The following is a 19,944-nucleotide window of genomic DNA, read 5'->3' as shown; positions in this document are numbered from 1 at the left end:
CAACTTCATTAAAAGCCAGATGGTCTAATACCTATGAAGTCTTGTTCACAGGCCTCCTTCAGATTATCATCTTGTGAAGTAGGGGCACCCTCTAATTGTTGACTTTATAGGGTTGTCCCCCACTAGAACTTGGAGCTGGATCTTTGTGGAACCCCTCTTCACCTATGCTAACTCACCTCCTTTGGCCAGTGCTCTTATTATTCACCTTACTTCTTGCCTGGATAACTGCAATTAACACATGTCTCTTCCTTTTTGCTTAATTTTCCTTTGTAATCTTATATTCCAGAACTAAACTTTGTTCATATTAGACTTCCACTTTCAGTGCTTTAGCAGGCCTCTACTGCCTTAGAAGGAACATGAGAACTTTCTTCACCAGGATATGCAAATGATTCTAATTTATCTATCCCCCATCATCTTCCTCTGTGATGTCATAGACTTTCTCCTGAATGTCAAGCCTAAGGACACATGTGTATTTGCATACCTATGAAGTTTCTCTTATATAAGAACAAGCTGTAAGCTCCCTACTTAAATAACTTTAGGTTACATGTTTCTTAAAATCACTCTTATCACCCTGTTTGTAGTCACCTTAGCCCTTCAGCAGTAGATTTTTTTCTCATGAGAAACTCTGTATCTAAAAGCTTATACCTGGCGCACAGGGGACCCTCACATCTTGACTTAGCTTCCAGGACCAGAGTACCATCTGCTCAGTGTCATTATCATCGAATATTTGAAATCTATGCACCTAGTCAAGGAGTTCTTAAATCTTCTGGCTTCAGTCTTAAATGTTCAATAGTGAAGCTACCCAAGAGAATGTCAGTCTTGTTAAGATTAGGAAGAACATTCTTTAATATTATTCAAGATTGACTGATAATGATCTGACTGACCTTGGAGTCAACTGGCCTAACTTTAAAGAAGGGCAATGAAAACTAAGCAAGTTTTAGAGTATACAGTACTTAGAGCTATGAGACATGGAACAGCTTGGGAAAGTTCAAGTCCAAAGCGAGTCACACTCACGGCACTGTTCTGGGCTTTCATCAGAACCATCTTCACAGTCAGGATCCCCGTCACACTGCCATCGATTAGGAACACACTGGCCATTGTTGCATACAAAGTCAGACTCAGCGCATGTCTTCTTCACTACAGAAGTGGATTTGCAGGGTTAAAGTTGAAGTCACTCACCCAAGAACCCTACATTCCCATTAGGGGTACAACTGCATTTGAGATACTTTATTCTAAAAATAAAGCTAAGTCAATTAGCAGTCAACTGCCAATATCCAGCAGGACCTTAGAAAAATCTTTTTTTCCCTCCCTTTCCCCTAGAGGAGGAAGGTGATCATTTGAGAGCCATGGAGGACACTGAAGTTAAGGGATCCCTTCCAATGAACTTCTTTCCCATTTTATAACATTGAGATTGAGTAATAAGGTCATTCTTTTCAGGCATTTCTTCCAAGTCATTTAAGTGCTTCATAGGTTTAACAGTCAAACATTTCATCTTACGACTGGCTCACAGTTTAACTGTTTTAGGGGCACCTTGTAACAATACATGGGTTTAGCATAGAGACAGAAGGCCAAGCTCCAGTACCGAATACCATCACCCCTACAGGTGTATTGGGGCAGAGGAACCAATATTTCTGATTGGATAAGAAATATAGGAAGCTCAAATCTGAGTGTAAGAGAAGTTGTATTTAGCAACCGAAGGGTGGGCTCACATCAACCAGCTAAAAGTCACTGAACTTACTATGGAAGCTGCCAGTCCTCATAACTGACTAGAGTTAAACAGCCTGAGACAAGGTATCAGTTCTGCTACTAATTCTTACTATGGCAGACTTTTCTCCTTAATTAGGGTGACTATGTAATTTGTCCAAATTGACATAGTCTCAGTAGAAAGAGGGTACTCTTATTTTTACCGAGAAGATAAACATCATTCCAGGACTGTGCTAAGCAAAGCTGTGTAGGCAGGTTGGTCACCCTACCCATGAGGAACTCCCTACCCAGGGAGTAAGATGAGTCTTGACAAGGAACCACACAGGGCATTCCAAGAGCATCCTTCTTAGGCTATATTCTTCTTTGCCCCTGTGCCTATACTTTCTACTTGAATTTCCAGTTTAAGTCATTCTTTAACAAATATTCTGAATGGAAAATCGGCTAAAAGTCAACAATTTATTGAAAATATGAAAGAGGCCACTTCAAGTCAGGGGTTTAAGCCAGGTACAACTCTCAATTCAGAGTACATGAAACCAGAGGGCTGCTCTGGGTTGGCCTCAGATATTGTTAATGGGGTGACTTCCTAGGTGGTGCAGTGGTAAAGAATCCGCCTGCCAATTCAGGAGACAGAGGAAATGCAGGTTTAATCCCTGGGTCAGGAAGATCCCCCGGAGAAGCCAATGGCAACCCACTTCAGTATTCTTGCCTGGAAAATTCTACACACAGAGGAGCTTGGCAGGCTACAGTCCACAGGGTGGCAAAGTTGTACACAACTGAGCAATGAGCATTGTTAGTGGAGAGACAGGATTATAGTCAACTTCTAAAACTCAAGATGGGATGATCACTTATGATCTGAAAAGGATTATTTATATCCTAAAATTGTTAGTCAAGGGAACAAGAAAGGCCATATTACTTTTCAGATTTATACCTGCTTCTAAAATCACTGAAATGCTCAAACCCCAGTGTTTATGGTTTAAATGATATCCAAGGCCCATCTTCTCCTGAGCCTGTAGAAAGATGCCAGAGGGTCTCGGTTATTGTAATTCACCCTGTGATACTCTTCAGAAGTTGTGAAAGAGAGAGTAGGGAATGGTTATAAAGACACTTCATGAATTTACAAAGTATAAGATGTTACAGGGATAGAAACGATTGGTTGTATTACAAAATGAACAAAAGCCAAATAGGGTCAGTAGGTTGCTAGGGTTTCTCTCTCTCCATTCTGAACACAGACTGGGAGGGTAAAGATGGGCTATTTGAACTGGGCCTTGAGAGATGGATAGAAATTTAGATGTGTCATGGGAAACAGAACTACTAGTTCCATATTGAGGGTATCTGAGTTACTGATTTATCAGTTCAGCCTAACACCTGTAGAAGAATGAGTTATTGGGACTCATAGAACATGGCTTGTAGAATCCAAGTTGAGTTGACTAAATATGCTAGTTGACATGCTTGAAAGAAAAAGCCCTGCTGAAGTTGTAACCAAGTTCAACATCAAGAGGTTGGACAGAAAAAATAGGAAGTAGCTTTAGAAGTGTTAAGTAATTGTGTAGCCTTTCATGGCAGAACATCTCCAAATAAGCATTCACAGCTTCCTGAGCAAAGCTCCCACTTTCCTTCTCTACTCTCATACCTGGAAGGTAGAGACAAATTATGGCCAAGTATATATTTCCTTTCTCCCATTTTGTGTGATCTAGATTGTATGTACACCTACCTCCTTATCTCTTCTAAGTCTTCTGTGATGTAGCTAGAACTGATTGATGTGGAGACTATTTTAGGAAAAGCCAGTGATGACCCCTACAATGACTCAGGTTAGTTTCTACTGAGGTAGTCAGCTGGTAAAGTAAGACTTCAGAACTTCCAAACATGGAGATAATAATTACTCTCTAAGAACATAAAAGGGTTTTGCCAAATACATAGTTTAGCATAGAAGAATTACAGCAAGAGCACGGTTGACAAGAGTGAGGTCCTTTAGTGAGAAAACTAGTGAAAGAATTATATTATCCAGGTAACACAGAAAGAGCATGGAGCTGAATATCTTGTAGAGTAGATTAAGATCTTAGCACTGGAATGCAAAGATGTAAACATGTCGCATAGAACTATTCTTGGTCCTGAGACTGGAGATAAGCTTCTTGCCTGAGATTGCAGAATGGACTTACTCTGCTTCCAAATGAGCTACTAATTTACATATTGGCATGCAGGCATCCAAGATACTGCTCTGAGAGCTCAAGCACAGGACAGCCTGCCAGGATGTTTATACTACTGAATTTTAGTAATGATGCATGAAGAAGTAGGCAAGGGCCTAACAAGATAGCAGTTGATGAGAACTACACTTAGCTTCTATTTTTCTTCCGTATTTTTCATTTGTATAGCAGATATCTTTATGTAACACCTTTTAAAAGGTAAAAGACAACGTTATCACCGACATTCATGAACAACCTTGCTTCAGCAATTTAATGACATGGCACAAAGGGATCACAAAGCAAACTTCAGCTTGTATCCAAGGTCCCTAAATGCCATCATGGCATGTAGTTCACAGCTGTCCTGGCTTAATGAGAGGTCACACCAATTGCAAAAGCAGTCATTTCTCACAATAATCTTTTAATAAATGCTGATCGATCAGTATAATGGTATATCCCTGTTTTCTTGGGGGAAGAGAATGTCTCCCATCCTGTCTAGTGCTTTAAAATAAGCATCTCTGGAGAAAAGGACTTGTAAAAGAATCCTTATTTGATCTTTGATCTGGGCTGACTTATGAGTTACTGGGACTCATAGAACATGGCTTGTAGAATCCAAATTGAAGTTGACTAAATAGGCTAGTTGACTACACTTAGTAACTAAATATGCTAGATGAAGTTGACTAAATATGACAGGAATTAGTTAATCTCTGAAGCTGCAAGGGATTTCTTACTGTCCATGGCTTGCTTTTTGGGGGTCAAAACCATTTGAGAATTTTAAAAAAGTCTTTTCTAAGCAGTCTTCTGTCTCTATTCCTGGTCCTCCCCTCCCTTTCCCTAACTTCCTACAGCAAAAGTTTGCCTGATCTAAGATCAACCAGGTCCTTTCATTTGATAGGAACTCCACTTTATCTTCACGATTCCATACTCAGGTCAATAACCTCACAGAATCGGTTGTATTCCTCCTAGACCAGAAAGTATAGAATCTTTGGACTCTGGTTCAAAGCAGTTCTTAGGAGTGGATTCAGAATCTTAACACATCTGTAGAAGCAAAGATAATGTCGTCCGTTTTCAGTAAAATGCCCAAGTCCTAGTGAGGAGACAGGTGAGACTGTGCGGCTCTTTACTTACCACAGTTCTTCTCGTCACTGCCATCCGTGCAGTCTTCATCCCCATCGCATTTCCACAGCAGTGTGATACATCGGCCATTTGTGCACTGGAACTGGGAGGCTTCACATTTGGCTTTTCTTCCTAAAAGCAGGAGGGAACACTTAGCTAAGCTGGGACACCCGGATGGTAAGTTAGAGATGCTAGTTACCTGAAACCCACGGATAGGCGTCCTCTCAGAGGGACAGGTGCAGCCTCAGAGGCTGTAACACTGTAGGGGCTGGAGTTGCATGGGCCTTGGGGCAGTGGCTGACAGTAATGAGTTCTTAGTTGAGCACACACTATCTACATGAAACTAGATCTCCCAGTCTCTTGCAGGAGTCATAGCCATCGGATGTTCTGGCTGATGGATGTAAGCAGAAATGGTATATACATTTCTGGGAAATATCCTCAAAGGGACAGGGGATCCAGTTTCCTCAATTTTGTTCCTTTCTGGTTCCTGAAAACTAGGCATGGAGGCTGGAATAGTGATATAGGGAACATAGATTGCCTACAAACTGCCGGTGGTGGGGCAGGGGTTCACCTGTGGACTCATTTCTCTCAATTGTTTAAGTCATTTTGTGTCACTATAATCATGCAGCCAAATCCTAATCCTTTAATGGCATTTCTTGCCCACATTCTATATTGTTACTCATCAATGATGTTTCTATTATGAGCAAAGTAAAGGAGATTTAGAAGAGGTGGCAAGGATAGAGGTGAGGTTAATACATGGCTCCTTGTCTTAGAATTTGAGTCTAATTGGAAAAAGATATGTTTACAAAATGACTCCAAGATAAAAAGCATGAAGAAGATATAGTTAAGAGGTGAAGGGAGATAATTTTTTTAAATCTGATTTTTATATGAGAGTTGATTTACAATGTGTTAGTTTCAGGTATACAGCAAAGTGATTCAGTTATACATATATCCATTCTTCTTCAGATTCTTTTCCCACATAGGTTATTACAGAATATTGAGTAGAGTTCCCTAGGCTATACATTAGGTCCATGTTGATTATCTCCTTTATATGTAGCAGTGTATACATATTAATCCCATATTCCTAATTTACCCCTCCCCCATTTCCCCTGTGGTAACCATAAGTTTGTTTTTAAAGTCTGTGAGTCAATTCTGTAGACAAGTTCATTTGTATCCGCTTTTTAGATTCCACATATAAGTGATATCATATGATATGTGTTTTGTCTGACTTAACTTCACTTAGTATGATAATCTTAAGTTCTATCCATGTTGCTGCAAATGGCATTATTTCATTTCTTTTTAATAGCTGAGTAATATTCTATTGTATTGGGTTGGCCAAAAAGTTTGTTTGGGTTTTTAAAATGAACTTTTTGGCTAATCAAATATACACATATCACATCGTCTTTATCCTTTCCTCTGTCCATGGACATTTAGATTGCTTCCATGTCTTGGCTATTGTAAACAGCACTGCAGTGAACACAGGGGTGCCTGTAGTTTTTTGAATTATGACTTTCTCCATATATATGCCCAGGAGTGGGATTGCAGGATCATATGGTAGTTCTATTTTTCGTTTTTTAAGGCACCTCCATACTGTTTTCCATAGTGGCTGTACCAACTTACATTCCCACCAACAGTGTAGGAGGGTTCCCTTTTCTGCACACCTAAATAAAGGGAAATCATTTTTAACTTAGTGATGCGAGAACAGCAAAACAGGGTGAAGCCACACACCTGTATTGTTTCTCTTAGCCTGTTTTCCTGTGCTCAGTGGACGAATATAATTCGTATAATGGCAAGAATGAACACTTGGAAGTAGGGCACTCAGTTTTTTGCCAGGGGTGGGGCAGCTAACATTCAGGTGTTTCCTATCATTAGCAGGTTTGTCCTCCTGGAGGATGTAATTTCCTTGAGACAAAAGGCAAAGATCTGGGTGCTAAATGCTGATATACTGCAACTATTCGAGAAAACCAGCCAATGGAGGCATACAGTTCATGTAGAATCCTTCGGGAGGCCTTCCAAGCAGAAAGCCTTGAGCCTTCCTGCACCTTCCAGCATCTGCAGCTGTGGCATGCAGGAATGAGAACAGATGCTATAGTGACAAGCACAGACTGGGACTCTTGTGTTATGTACACAATGCTCTAGTTGGCCTCCCTACTATCAGCTACTCCCTACTGTCTGGGAGCATTCTAGGCTTTGTGGCTAGTTCCCAGGAAGATTAAAAGTTGGTCCTAGTTTACTATATGGGTGTGTGATTACTTAGGTACTGAATGTGCTCGTTTCAAAACTATATGTATCATTCTGCCCTCATGAGTCTAGTTAAGCTAGGAGCCAGATTCAAAGGGGTGTGACTCAATGGCACTTCCTACCTATATTTCATTTTTCACTTTTTAAAACATTTTAATTTTTTGGCCCCACCACATGGCTTGCAAGATCTTAATTTCCTGACCAAGGACTGAATCCAGAGCCTAACAGTAAAAGCACTAACTCCTAACCATTGCACCACCAGGGAATTCTGCCCAGCCCCAGTTTTTTGGGTTTTTTAAAGTTTTCAATCTTAACCATTTTTTATTATTTATTCATTTGGATGTTCCCCGACCAGGGACTGAAACCAAATGCTGGGGGGTATCTGAACCAGGGCCCACTGGCTATAGTACTTTATCCGTACTACCTCTGAAGGCTGTGGGAGTGGTGAGAATCTACTTTGAGTACTTTATTTGAAAAGTTAAAATAAAAAAAGAACAATTTATAGTCAGAGAACAGAAATATACATATATGACAGAAAAGTCAGGTTGCACTTAGAATACCTTTTCAAAAGGTTTTCGTTACCAAAAGCTGTTTGGTCAAAATGAGATGCAAAAAACATGGAAAAGATAACCATATAATCTGACTTGGACAGGACTTTAAAGTAGACAACAGATAATAGTTTTCCACTTCGGGGTTAGGTACCTGGCAGATCTCTTTAAAAATGAGTCTTGAAGCTACAGATTTTATAGACACTCAAGCTGCTCTGAGATTAAAGACGGGCACACAATAGTCTAAGGCTGCTGTTTAGTCCACTCTCACCTTAAGGAGGCTCTCTGAATGCAACTGTTACATACAAGTCATCAACAGTAACAAATACTGGGCTAAAACCCCAGCAACGCTGCCTCAAGAGTGGCTGCTGAGTGGACATAGGACAGACGCAGGCATTTTCTTAGTGTTTATTCCAATACCTTTAGACAAAACAGAAGTTTAATTTCTACCTTTTTTTAAAATCTCAGATGTTTCCCCTTCACCCAAGCTTCTGCCCAAAGGTCAGTCATAAAGCTATGTTTTACCATAGCACACATGGCTCTCCATCAAGAATGGTAAATAATGGGTTGGAGTGGAGTATGCTGCTAACCAGCCATCCCTGCTTGTTTAAAAGAGGAGCAGGGTTGAGGTGGGGCTGGGTAAAGCTAGCTGACTTTATAAAGGGTCCTTTCTTTAAAGAGAGAAGAAAGATGCTAAGCTACATGGCCATGCCTCAGTTTCTTACTTCCTAAGCACTTTGTTTTGGGAGATTGCTCCTGGGCAGACAGGGTTCCCTGCGTGTGTTAGTTGCTCAGTGTCCAACGCTTCGTGACCCCATGGACTGTGGCCCGCCAGGCTCCTCTGTCCATGGGATTTTCCAGGCGAGAATCCTGGAGTGGGTTGCCATTTCCTTCTCCAGGAGATCTTCCCAATCCAGAGATTGAACCCAGGTATCCTGCATTGTAGGCAGATTCTTTACTGTTTGAGCCACAGAGCTCCCTGTTGCTGCTGCTGCTGCTGCTAAGTCGCTTCAGTCATGTCCAACTCTGTGCGACCCCATGGACAGCCTCCCGCCAGGCTCCCCTGTCCCTGGGATTCTCCAGGCGAGAATACTGGAATGGGTTGCCATTTCCTTCTCCAATGCATGAAAGTGAAAAGTGAAAGTGAAGTCTCTCAGTCCTGTCTGACACTTTAGTGACCCCATGGACTGCAGCCCACCAGGTTCCTCTGTCCATGGGATTTTCCAGGCAAGAGTACTGGAGTGGGGTGCCATTGCCTTCTCCAACAGGGCTTCCTAGTTCTGTTTAATTCCCTGTGTTGTACAGGGATGGGCAGTGTTGGGGGACAGCTCAGTCACCTGGTTGCAGCGCAGTGAGTTTTCTGTCCAGGTTTCAAGAAGATCCTCCCTTTACACCTGTGGTGCCCACCTAGGAATGCTGCCGTGCAGAGCTCCAGGAAGCACCAAATGAGTTAAGAAGCTTTTGGTTTGCAAAGCTTTGGGGGGATTACAGGATTGTGGCCTTGTAGTCTATTTCCAGCCATGACAGTTAAGTCTCCAGTTCAGTATTATACTTTCATAAAGGGAACAGGGTGAGCTTGAAATCGTTGACACCCAAGGTCTTTTTAATGCTTAGGCTAAGCTAAAGCCAATGATGCCTCAAAAAAAGTTATAAGTACAAGCGCTAGGCATTCTCTATTTCAGGGTCTATTGGCTCAGAAAGGTGAAAAGTCAGAGTAAATGGGATTTTTAGTGGGTTCCTCAAAGTCATGGGGTTCACAGGAATGCTTCTGCAGCACTGAGGTGGTTGAAGTGAGGGGAAAGGCTATGACAGCAGGGAACCTGGGTGTTCTGTCTCTGTTTCAACCAGTATTTCTTTTCAACATTGAAATTTTGTGTAAGAATTTGGAAAGGGTCCTACAGCTTTAAGAGATCAAACAGTCGGACTAGATCTGGGTCTCCTTTCAGCTCTAATACTTTGGATGAATACCCTTGCCTCTGGGCCAGGGGGTTGGAAGTCACTTGGACCTAGTCCTCCACATGGCTGTTTACATTTGTAATGACTGAATGCCCAGAAACACTGAAGATTCCTTGCTTATTGTCACACAATTGATACCAGACTCGACAAATGGAAGCCTTGCTTATTACCTAAATAGGTAACGTTGTTACCCAGATACGCTGGCATTTCACTGGCTCCAAGAAACTCAGGGGTTTTCATGTATTTAACAGGCAGCCTGCTGTTGTTGTCTAATTGTCCCTGTAAGGGTTAATATGGAAGAACAGTACGTAAGCTTTGGGGAAAAAAACTGTATAGATCTTACAGTAAATGCCAAGCCTTCCAAATGGGCCAGAGTTTTCTGTAGGGCTCCGAGTGGCACCTTTGCAGGAGCGGTCCAAAAGAAACGCCCACAACAAAGAGATGTTCCTGTGTCAAGCTCAGACATGAACTTCACTCTGTACAGAGGGGCTGTGGCTGCCGCACTGCTGGAACTAGCAAGGCCACATGTTCCCATCTCTCACAGGCCTCCTGTTGCTGAGCACACGGGTATTATCATCTCCTGGGATTTCTTCAGTCCATTTGTTTTGGCACTTCTGGGGCCGCCAAGGGCATTTATTTTTAGTTGAGCTCACTTCTACTGCTTGCCACTTGAACGCCAATCTTTCTATTCTTAGGCTAAAACTCATTTTAGGACAAGCAGCTTTCCAAGTCAGCACAGAAGTTTTCCTCCAAGGGAAGAGGGTTAGTAAGAGGAAATGGGAAAGAGGGTCTGAGCTGTGTTCTGGCCTTTAAGTCAGTCTCTGAGAATCAGGAGGGGTCAACTAAACACTGTGAAATAATTAGGTTAATCCTTCTGATTCACTCAGTCCTACAGTTCAATTGTCAGTTTCCCTATTTACAGTGGATTGAGATGATCTTGAGAATCATGGATAAATAACTTAATTTTTTTTTTTAACTGTTAGCCAAACACTAGTCTAAGACCTCACTCTTTCAGTTGATTTAGCTCTCCAATACTACACTGTCAAAACTACCATTCCCCTTTTACACATCAGGGAAGCTGTTTGGAAAAGGGAAGGACAGCACTTGCCAAGATCACCTTGGGCAGAACTAGAATTTGAACCTGGGTAGTCTGGCTCCAGACACCATGTGACTGAGCATGCATACCAAAGAGCGCACCTGACCGGGACCACTTCCTTCCAGAATATTCTGCTGACTTGTGATCTGGGTAGTAGCGTCAGTTTAAATTAATCCAGAATGAGGTAGTATCACTTGTCAGGCTGACCCTATCCTAACACAGCCTTATAGTTGAGACAGAGCCCTTGCTTCCTTCCCTATCCCTATTTTGATTTTTTAAAAAAAAGGTGCCTCAGTATCTCCTGCAGGTCTTTTCCTAGAGAACCACAGTGCTTGGATTTCTGGTCTAGAGTGAGCAAAGGCCCTCCTGATACATTTGGAAAGTTATTCATTTTGTGGGTGGGAAAAGTCAGTGTTTCTCAAGGTCAGGTTGGTATCAGAAGCCTGCAAGTTCAGTTCAGTTCAGTTGCTCAGTCGTGTCCAACTCTTTGCAACCCAATGAATCACAGCACGCCAGGCCTCCCTGTCCATTACCAGCTCCCAGAGTTCACCCAAACTCATGTCCATCGAGTCGGTGATGCCGTCTAGCCATCTCATCCTCTGTTGTCCCCTTCTCCTCCTGCCCACAATCCCTCCCAGCATCAGAGTCTTTTCCAATGAGTCAACTCTTCGCATGAGGTGGCCAAAGTACTGGAGTTTCAGCTTCAGCATTATTCCCTCCAAAGAAATCCCAGGGTTGATCTCCTTCAGAATGGCCTGGTTGGATCTCCCTGAAGTCCAAGGGACTCTCAAGAGTCTTCTCCAACACCACAGTTCAAAAGCATCAATTCTTCGGCGCTCAGCCTTCACAGTCCAACTCTCACATCCATACATGACCACAGGAAAAACCATAGCCTTGACTAGACTGCAAAATACTTATTAAAACACCATGTGCCCCCACACCAGAGATTCTGGTTTAGGAGGTCTAGTGTGGGGCCTGAGTTTGCATTTCTGTTGAGTTCCCAGAGGATGTCGACGCTGCTGATTCCTGACCACATTTTGAAACCACCGTGGGAAGGTCAGGAGGCTAAGATTCTTCCGACGAGCCAGTGACTACTTTGACCACTTCATTCTCAGTGTTGCTCTCTACAGTACCCGCCCCATAAGCCCTTATGCACATCACTCGGTGGACATAGGTGACAGCAGTCAGTCTAACAGCAGATATTATGATGACATCCCTGGCGTAAAGCCTTTATGCTATTAGATAAAATCTACCTTGATACCATGAAGGCATGTGCAGTGAAGAGGTTCTTCTAAAAATCCGTCTTCCCCTCCCCCTGTGCCTCATCTTTGATTGACCCACTGCTTACTCTAAATCAGTAGTTCAGTAACAAGCCTAGATCCTTCTCCCCTGGTATTTTGCCATCAAGCCCTGGCTGTGTCCAAGCTCTCACCTAATCTAAATTGATCTCCTGTTCCTCTACCTCCAGGCTGCCACGCTCTTTCTTCACATCAAAATGGTGAATCAGGCAGCCGAGGAAGGCCTGGAATGCCAGGGATGGGATCACTGGCAGGCTTCTCCACGGCTCTACGATTGAGTCTGGTTCCCTATCCATTTTCTCCAGCTTTTCCGTCTTGCTTACCACCCCACTCAAATGTCATCCTTGAACGATATCTTCAAGTCCTTTCTTGACCAACTTGGGGGTGGTTTGAAGGCTTTCTCATCATCTCCTGTGCCTGTCACATAGCTCTCACATACTGGGATGTACTCACCTACCTGTTTCCATCTCTATGGATGGAGATCCCTCAAGGCAGGGCCTGCAAGGTGTCTTTCTCTCTTGGGACCTGGTGCCTGACATCGAAAGATTCTTTAGGCACTAGTGGGTATTCTCTGACACATCTGCTGATTTATTAGTTCGCTAATGAAACTGGTCTACAGACTTCTCCCCCCACCCCCACATCATTCTTTCCAGGTTTTCTGAGCTTGAAACCAAGTGTGAGCAGTTGTTTTACTAGCTAGAATACTCTGAAAGACTCCTAGGTTTCAAAGGCTACAGTTCCCTATGCCTACAAGAATACTTTCACCTCATCTTCATGATACTTTATCATGCAACGTCAGCAGAATGAGTGTGTCAGGGTAGGTACACCAGCCTCATTTCCACGTGAGCAGAGAGGTTCCAACACAGCGTGCAGGGAAAGTTAGCAGCGGCACCCTGTTAGAAGTTTCAGGGACTTTTATCTCTGACAGATTGTAGCATTCTTTGGTAATGCTGGCAGGCATACATTGTCATTGGAGCCCTATCACCTTTGTAGAATCATCTGCAGGGATGGAATGAGAGTCTTAAGTTTTTGGTAGTTTCTGAGAAACTTCATAAGCTGTGGCCCACGTGACGTGTGGGACCTCCAGCAATTCTCAGTTGCTACCTGCCTCTTTCATGATTAAGTCTTAACCACTGGGTCTGCTTGCTCCCATCCAGAGCTTCTATCCAGGCTGTCTTTGGATCACAGATTTCCTGGTTTGACTTCCCCGCTAGACTAATGAAAGAAGAGCCGAGCTCCCTGGTCATTGTGTCCCCTATGTCTGGGGCTGTATGGCATATGGTTAGCACTCAGTAAATGGAGGGCATATGGTTTTGAGCAACTGGACAAAAAAGGCTGGCATCAATCTACCCCCTACTTAGTGAATCTACAGATCAGTTAATAACTCAGACTTAGGAAAGGTGTCTTAAGAAAACTAAAGATGAGAGGTGGTCTATAAAACAAACCTTATTTACTCATGGTATTTGGGGGAAGAATTATAACATGAAGTATTTAATTTCCAAATGTCTATCACCAAGGTTTTTATCATCTCCCTTGCTTGGCAAATTGCAGGCCCTACCAGATACCCCACCCCACTCCCTACCACAGTCACCACATCAAAATATATAAAGGCAACCAGGTAGTAACGCCAACTCAGATGACCCAAGGTAGGGTGGCAAGGTCAACAACTCTAGCCAGTGGTCCTGTCTTACAGTTCTGTCCCCAAAGTTATCTCTTTAAATACAGGGCCATGAATACCCTTTCCCTGCTTTACCTACCCATGTAGCATTTTTAAAGTACAAAGTGGGCAAAGGCTCTAAGCAAAGAGTAAGCCATTTCTAGCCACATCTCTGTATTTACTCTCACAGCATCCAGCAGGCATTCTCTTATTAATTTAGCATCCACAAATAGCCAACAGGCCCAAACTTTTTCAGGAAACATCACATGAAGAGGAAAGTATGCTAACTTTATGGTATCACCTGCCATTTCATTTAGTCCCTGCAGTGCATCTAGTCTATCTAAGCATCATAATGTGTCTAATGGCATCTAATACCATCAGTGAAAGTGAAGTCACTGGTCGTGTCCAACTCTTTATAACCCCATGTCAATGGGATTCTCTTGGCAAGAATACTGAAGTGGGTTGCCATTTCCTTCTCCAGAGGATCTTCCCGACACAGGGATTGAACCCAGGTCTCCTGCACTGTAGGCAGACTCTTTACTGTCTGAACCACCAGGGGCTCAATACCATCATTAAGTGGTATTAATGATGTTTAGATTTTCTTTTGCAAACCAACAGAAGAACTTAGCAAAGAGACACCAGTTTAGACTGAAATAATGCACAGAGTGAAACTGAGAATTTTCAGTTATAAAGCCAGATTTTTCCAGAACTAAGTCATTCTCTGCCTTTTGTTGTTTGTTTAGTGACTAAGTCATGTCTGACTCTTTGCAACCCCGTGGACTGTAGCCTGCCAGGCTCTTCTGTCCATGGGATTTCCCAGATAAGAATATGGGAGTGGGTTGCAGTTTCCTTCTCCAAGGGTTCTCTGCCTTTAATTCTTATGAAGAGCTATCAATCTCCAGATTTCCTAGCCAGACAACTCTTTAGATGGGCCACACAACTACCCTGAACCACTTACTTCTGCTCATCAGGTACATCTCATCCATCACCTCTGCCCAACATATTCTTGGACTCTTTGTCATGAAAGCAGTCTCTGTGCTGTGACCTAAGCACAGACAGGAACAAACTAAGCAATACAGAGTCTAACCACCTGGACAGCAGCTGTATTAGCCTGTGCTGAGAAATGTTTCTAAGGCAGGAAGTTTGATCATAAGCTTATGGTCCTTCTCATAGTTCTTTAAGGGATTTAATTTGCACAGACTAGTATGTGACGGTGGTTTTCCAAAGAAAGGTCAGTATCCAAAGTAAATTTAATTATGACTTGAAATTGTACAGGTGACTGCCTAAATTTGATCATTATTCCCTCTACTGAGAGGGATGACTTTATTCACATTCTGTAAACACTAGAAAATGATCTCCATTATTTCTAGGCTGTGCTCCACATCTTCTGGTGTCAAGATCAAAACCTGAAGCTATACAGCTGGAGGGCTATGTGTTCCCTTAATTTTATGGCTGTGTTCTGCTCTAAGAGTTCTTGCTCTTGATCAGTTTGACACTCCTCCTGGAACAGAAGGGGACTGTGACTATTTTTCACCTCTTGTAGAGTTGTAACAAAATTACTCAAGTGAAATGGAGTTTATGGTTATCTGATTTTTCAAAAGGCAGAAGGACTTCTTTTGAGCATGTAGGTGGCTATAATTAAAATATGCAGTATGGTTATACTGATGTCCTGATATTTGGCAGCTGTTCTGAACTTGGCCTTTTATATACACGCTTTAGGAACCTAGCGACTCAAACAGTTTGAGCAAAGAATCAGAATGACTCAGGGCAGGTAGGCAGGTACATAGCTAGATGTCACGTGAAGTGGGCAGTGGGACGATCTGGGGGACAGTGCTGCTCCAGACCGCTGGTGGCTGTCACTGCCAAGGAAAGCTTGACTGGTGACACTCCTCCAGAGTCCCTGCTCACATGCTTACTCTAATCTAGCTGGGGACTGTGGTCATCATTGTCACATCTTCTCTTGGTGCTATCTGGGTAAGTCAGATTTATTTTTCCCCAGCCCTCTGTTCTCCTATCCCTTCAGGCACTACCAATTTCACCAACCCACTCCCCACAACAGAAGTTCTGTCTACTCTTTTGTTGGTAGCTAGCCATATCTGAATAGCTCTCACAAAACCTTGGTTCTCCTAGGCTCTGGCCTTAATGAATATATGGTACTCTAGACCCTAATCTTGATTATCTAAGCTGGACAAAAATGTCCTACAGCTCCCAGGGTTGGTTGGTGGTTTAGCCTAACTTAAGTTTTTTTGCCAAAGTCTTTGAGCACACCTCCTCTGTCCTAGAGTATTTTAAACCAGCATCATGAGTATGTTTGGGGCAGACTGTATAAGACCAGGGTCAAAAAGTCAGCCCACACGCCTTGGGGCTTTGAACTTCAGACAGGAGCCAATCTGGGTTAGTTCAGGTCAATATCTACCTCAGCCAACCCTAAATTTCCTCCAGTTCACAAAAGATGTGTCTCCTTTCCTTTGAAGAATTTAAGTTTTGCATGGGCTTCTATTCTCCACTGTTCACGGCTTGTCACGTATTTCACATGTGACCTAGGGGAGCAAAAGGGACACTCACCTACCTGATACAAGGTGAATATATGGCTTCAACTAACTTACTTTGACAATTTAGGTGAATTCCTAGCATTTTTTAAGATAAAGTTAAACTCCAATGAAAAGTTATTATATCTTAAAAGAATATGAACAGAACATACAGCAAAAATGAATCATCTCTCCCACCTTCCCGGAGCACCATCAGTAGATTCTGGTGTATCTTAATCTTTTGAAACGATATGAAAGGTGTAATGCAAGTCACGGCACTACTCTGAGAAATCGTTTAGTAAGTTAGTATTGCTCATCCATTAATGATTAATGTTAGAGTCTGAAAACTTTCATAAGCAGGGCTTTTCCAAGCTCCGTCTGGTTACACATCAGAGGCCATCTTCACTACACACACGCCTTTTTCAAGGAGTCCAGGCAAGGGAAAGAGTTTGAGAGGGCAGTCCATTGAAGCCTGTCCATTTTTCACGTTCCCTTAAAGATAACATTTCTCAAGCTGCTAAATCACCAGTCCGTGGAGTCACGTGACCAATCTAAACGTGATCGGGCTGCCAGCCAATCGCAGAGTGCAGAAAAGCCCGTCCCAGCTTCTCACGCTCGGGACAGTCAGAACCTAAGGGCAGGGGGGGGGCATTTGGAGACTCAGCCACCCCCCCTTCCTCCAACCCCCGCTCCAAGTACTGCTTGAGGGGCTGCTTGGCCACACACTTTAAAGTTCTCTCTCACTTTAGGAGACTCGTGACTGCAGGCTGGCAGGCCTCCCAAGCCACCGGGCGACAGGAGCTAGGGACTCTGGAGTGGGTACTTAAGGCGCGGGCCGTTTTCCATCCCAACTCCCCAGAGCTGGCGAGCCAGCCCCTTGGTGTCAGGTCGAGATAGCTTCGGGGACCCGCGAGGATTTTCACCGAATCCTCTCAGAAGGGCTTGCTGACACCTGCCTGGGAAAGTTGCGCGGCCCCAAGTGGGAGCGTGGTTGAGGACAGGGCTCCAGGCCCAGTGAGGTAGACCCTGGGGACCCGACAGCAGTACCCCCACCCCCTGCAAACCACAGTCGCACACCAGCTCTCCTAGCTCCAGCGCTACTCCCTCTGATCTATTGTTTAGAATGAGGACTAATTACAGTCGCCAGATTAGGACTCGATTCCTCTCGAGGAAATCTCACCGGGAACGAGGCTCAGCAAACTAACCTGATTAAGTCTCCGTTCCACTCCCCTCCCCCGTTCAGCTCTCCTGGAGACCGAGAGGTTTACGATCGCGGCCCGAAGAGTGGAAAGGGGAAGAGGGGAGAAACATCTAGAGGGGAGTCCTATTTCAAGCCTCACTCGTCCTCTAACCCTCACTCCAGAGGCGGCCCGGTGCCCGGGGAGTCGCAGTCCGGGTGCGCAAGCTGTGCACTTCTCGCGGCTCGCTGGAGACTCTCGGCCTCAGCCCACCGAACATACGCCCCCTCACCGCCGCTGGGGACTCCAGAGCCGGTCGGCACCCGGCGCCCCGCATCCCCAGAGGAGCCCTCCCTCATCCGCCGCCCACTCCCAACCCTCCCTGGAAGTCGGAGGAGCGTGCCCCGGACTGCAGCGCACGTCTCGGCCCACCCGGCCCTCTGCCTCCTTCCTAACACTCCGCCTGGCAGAGGAGATACAACCATTGTTCAATGGCTTAGAAGCCCACATCACCCATCCCCGGCCCAGCAGAGTGAAAAACGAGACAGAGCAGAGGCTTGAGCGGAAGGAGCGGAAGGGAATGAAGACTAGTTCGGGAAAGGCGTTAGGACACCCCAAACCCCACTGTCCGCCCCCCCACCCCGACCAGCCCGGCACCAAAGAGCCGCGGTGCTGACAGCTCAGAGGCGCCACCAGGGTGGGGAGGGAGAGAGAGAGAGGCGACAAGAGCGGAGAGGCGCCTCCTAGGAGGGGGTGGGGGGAGGTGGGCAAAAGGAGACCCGCGCCTTGGGGCCCCCTGGCGCCCCGGCTGGGTCCCGGCAGCCCGCTGAGGGGCGCGTCCTCACTCACCGGCTCCGGTGGCGCCGCTCTCTCGGGGCGCCCAGCACAGCGCGAGCAGCAGCCAGAGCGCCCAGCGCGCGGACGTGCCCATGGTGCCCGCCTGGATGGTGCCGCCGCCGCCGCCGCCGCCGCCGCCGCTCGCTCCGCACAACAAGTTACCAGCCCTTCGGAAAGGAGGAAGGAGGTGGGGGCGGGGAGGGAGGAGGGGAAGGGGAGGAGGGGAAGGGGAGGAGGGGAAGGAGTTCGAAAGGGGGGGAAAGGGAGCAGGGAAGAAGAAGGCACCCCCTCCTCTACAACTTGCACGATCTCCGCCCCCCCTCACCAGCTAACCCACTCGCCTACCCACCTCCCCGGGCTGCAGCGGCAGTGCGAGCCGAGCCCGCGGGCAGAAAATAATGCAGGCGCTGCAGAAGAGCCGAGGGGAGAGGAGGGGAGAAAGGGAGATGGGGTGGGGAGCCGAGAGCGGAGAAGACAGAAGAGAACGGAGCGGGTCTCGGAGAACCCACACTGGCGGCGGCTGGAGCGCGGGGTGAGGAGCGAGGAGGGGGCAGGAGGGGGAGTGGTCAGCGGGGAGGTGGGGGGGGGGGGCGCGGGCGCGGCGGCTTCAGCCCTCCTCCCCCTCGACGCGCTCCTCTTATAAGCTCCCGGCCGGCAGGTGCCTGCGCCGGGGGTGTGTGTGAGTTTGCGTGCGGGTGTGAGCGTAAGCGGCCGTGGCCGTGGCCGCCGCTGCCACCCAGACTGCTCCCGGGGCCTGGCTGCTCCGCGCGTCCGCCGGGAGCTCACGGGGGCCCGGGGCGGCCGCTGGTTGGCTCGCGCACCGCCCTCGCCTCCAATCCCCGGTGCCTGCCCTAATTTCCTGATCCAGGGAACCTGCCGCCGCAGCTGTGCGCTCCCTACAGTCGTTACCGTACCTTCCCGGCAGCCGCCAACAGTAAATGCAGCAGCAGCAGTTAGTACTGATGCAACTACTGAGGCTGTTGCCACTGCCTTCTCACTAACGGGGCTTACAGCTCGGGGAGGGGGACTTGCAGCTTCCAGGGGCAACACGCATCTCTCTATACCACCCTCTCCTGTTCCCCAAAGAGAGGCTGGTACTAGGAGGCTGGTAGGTAGCTTCTTCCTTGGGTCTCCTCTCCATTTCAGAGTAATGAAGAGGAGTGGATCTAAACGTTTGGGGTACTCTGATGTGGGGTTGGGGCTGCTTGTCTCAGTTGAACGCTGAGATGCCATTTTTGCTTGGAAAAAAAAATTCAATGTGTCTTTATGTGGGAGCGTGTGTGTAAGGAGAGTGCTTGTGGTTGTGGTTTGTCCTCTGTAATAGAGTGGGACTAAAATAACCCAGCCTGGGATGAGGAGGAGAGCTGCACGCTAGTACAGCTCTCCATTCTCCCATCAACGATTCTAGTTAATTGCTAATTGCACAAATGATAGTTGGAGGGCCTGTAATTAAACGCTTAACCTTTTCTTGTTTGGGGGAGGGGAAACCCGTAGGTTTATTCTTCTTGACATAGTTTGCAACATTCAATTACAAGGCTTACGGAAAGAGAAAAGGAAGCAAAGGCAAGACTTCTGTAAAGGATTGAATCCTGTTTTGTGTCTGGCAAT

The 19,944-nt window shown here is 45.7% G+C and overlaps 1 protein-coding gene and 1 long non-coding RNA gene across 7 annotated transcripts in view; one reads left to right on the top strand and one right to left on the bottom strand.

Annotated features, from left to right (window-relative positions):
- Nucleotides 1-19,773, bottom strand: part of VLDLR (very low density lipoprotein receptor) — a 32,973-nt gene extending 13,200 nt beyond the window's left edge. For all 4 annotated transcript variants that reach the window (XM_069576459.1, XM_069576460.1, XM_070292252.1 and 1 more), the window contains exons 1-4: nt 18,686-19,773; nt 18,349-18,503; nt 5,010-5,129; nt 1,015-1,137 (exon numbers count right to left, since the gene is read on the bottom strand). In XM_069576459.1, the coding sequence (XP_069432560.1) occupies nt 1,015-1,137; nt 5,010-5,129; nt 18,349-18,503; nt 18,686-19,569 (1,282 nt within the window). In that variant the 5' untranslated portion in view covers nt 19,570-19,773. The remainder of the gene's footprint in view (nt 1-1,014; nt 1,138-5,009; nt 5,130-18,348; nt 18,504-18,685) is intronic.
- The window catches only part of LOC138433573 (uncharacterized), a 315,433-nt gene that overhangs the window by 108,278 nt on the left and 187,211 nt on the right, over nt 1-19,944 (top strand). The window contains exon 1 of one of the 3 annotated variants that reach the window (XR_011254362.1): nt 18,194-18,523. The exons of 1 other annotated variant lie outside the window; for it this stretch is intronic. This is a non-coding gene — a long non-coding RNA (uncharacterized lncRNA). Of the gene's footprint in view, nt 1-18,193; nt 18,524-19,944 lie in introns of those variants that run through there. One more of the 3 variants, XR_011254361.1, reaches the window with a different exon arrangement.

The sequence above is a fragment of the Ovis canadensis genome, chromosome 2 (assembly GCF_042477335.2).
Source record: "Ovis canadensis isolate MfBH-ARS-UI-01 breed Bighorn chromosome 2, ARS-UI_OviCan_v2, whole genome shotgun sequence".
Taxonomy (NCBI): domain Eukaryota; kingdom Metazoa; phylum Chordata; class Mammalia; order Artiodactyla; family Bovidae; genus Ovis; species Ovis canadensis.
The sequence above is the reverse complement of the archived record's forward strand: the minus strand, read 5'-3'. Positions and strand labels throughout refer to the sequence as shown.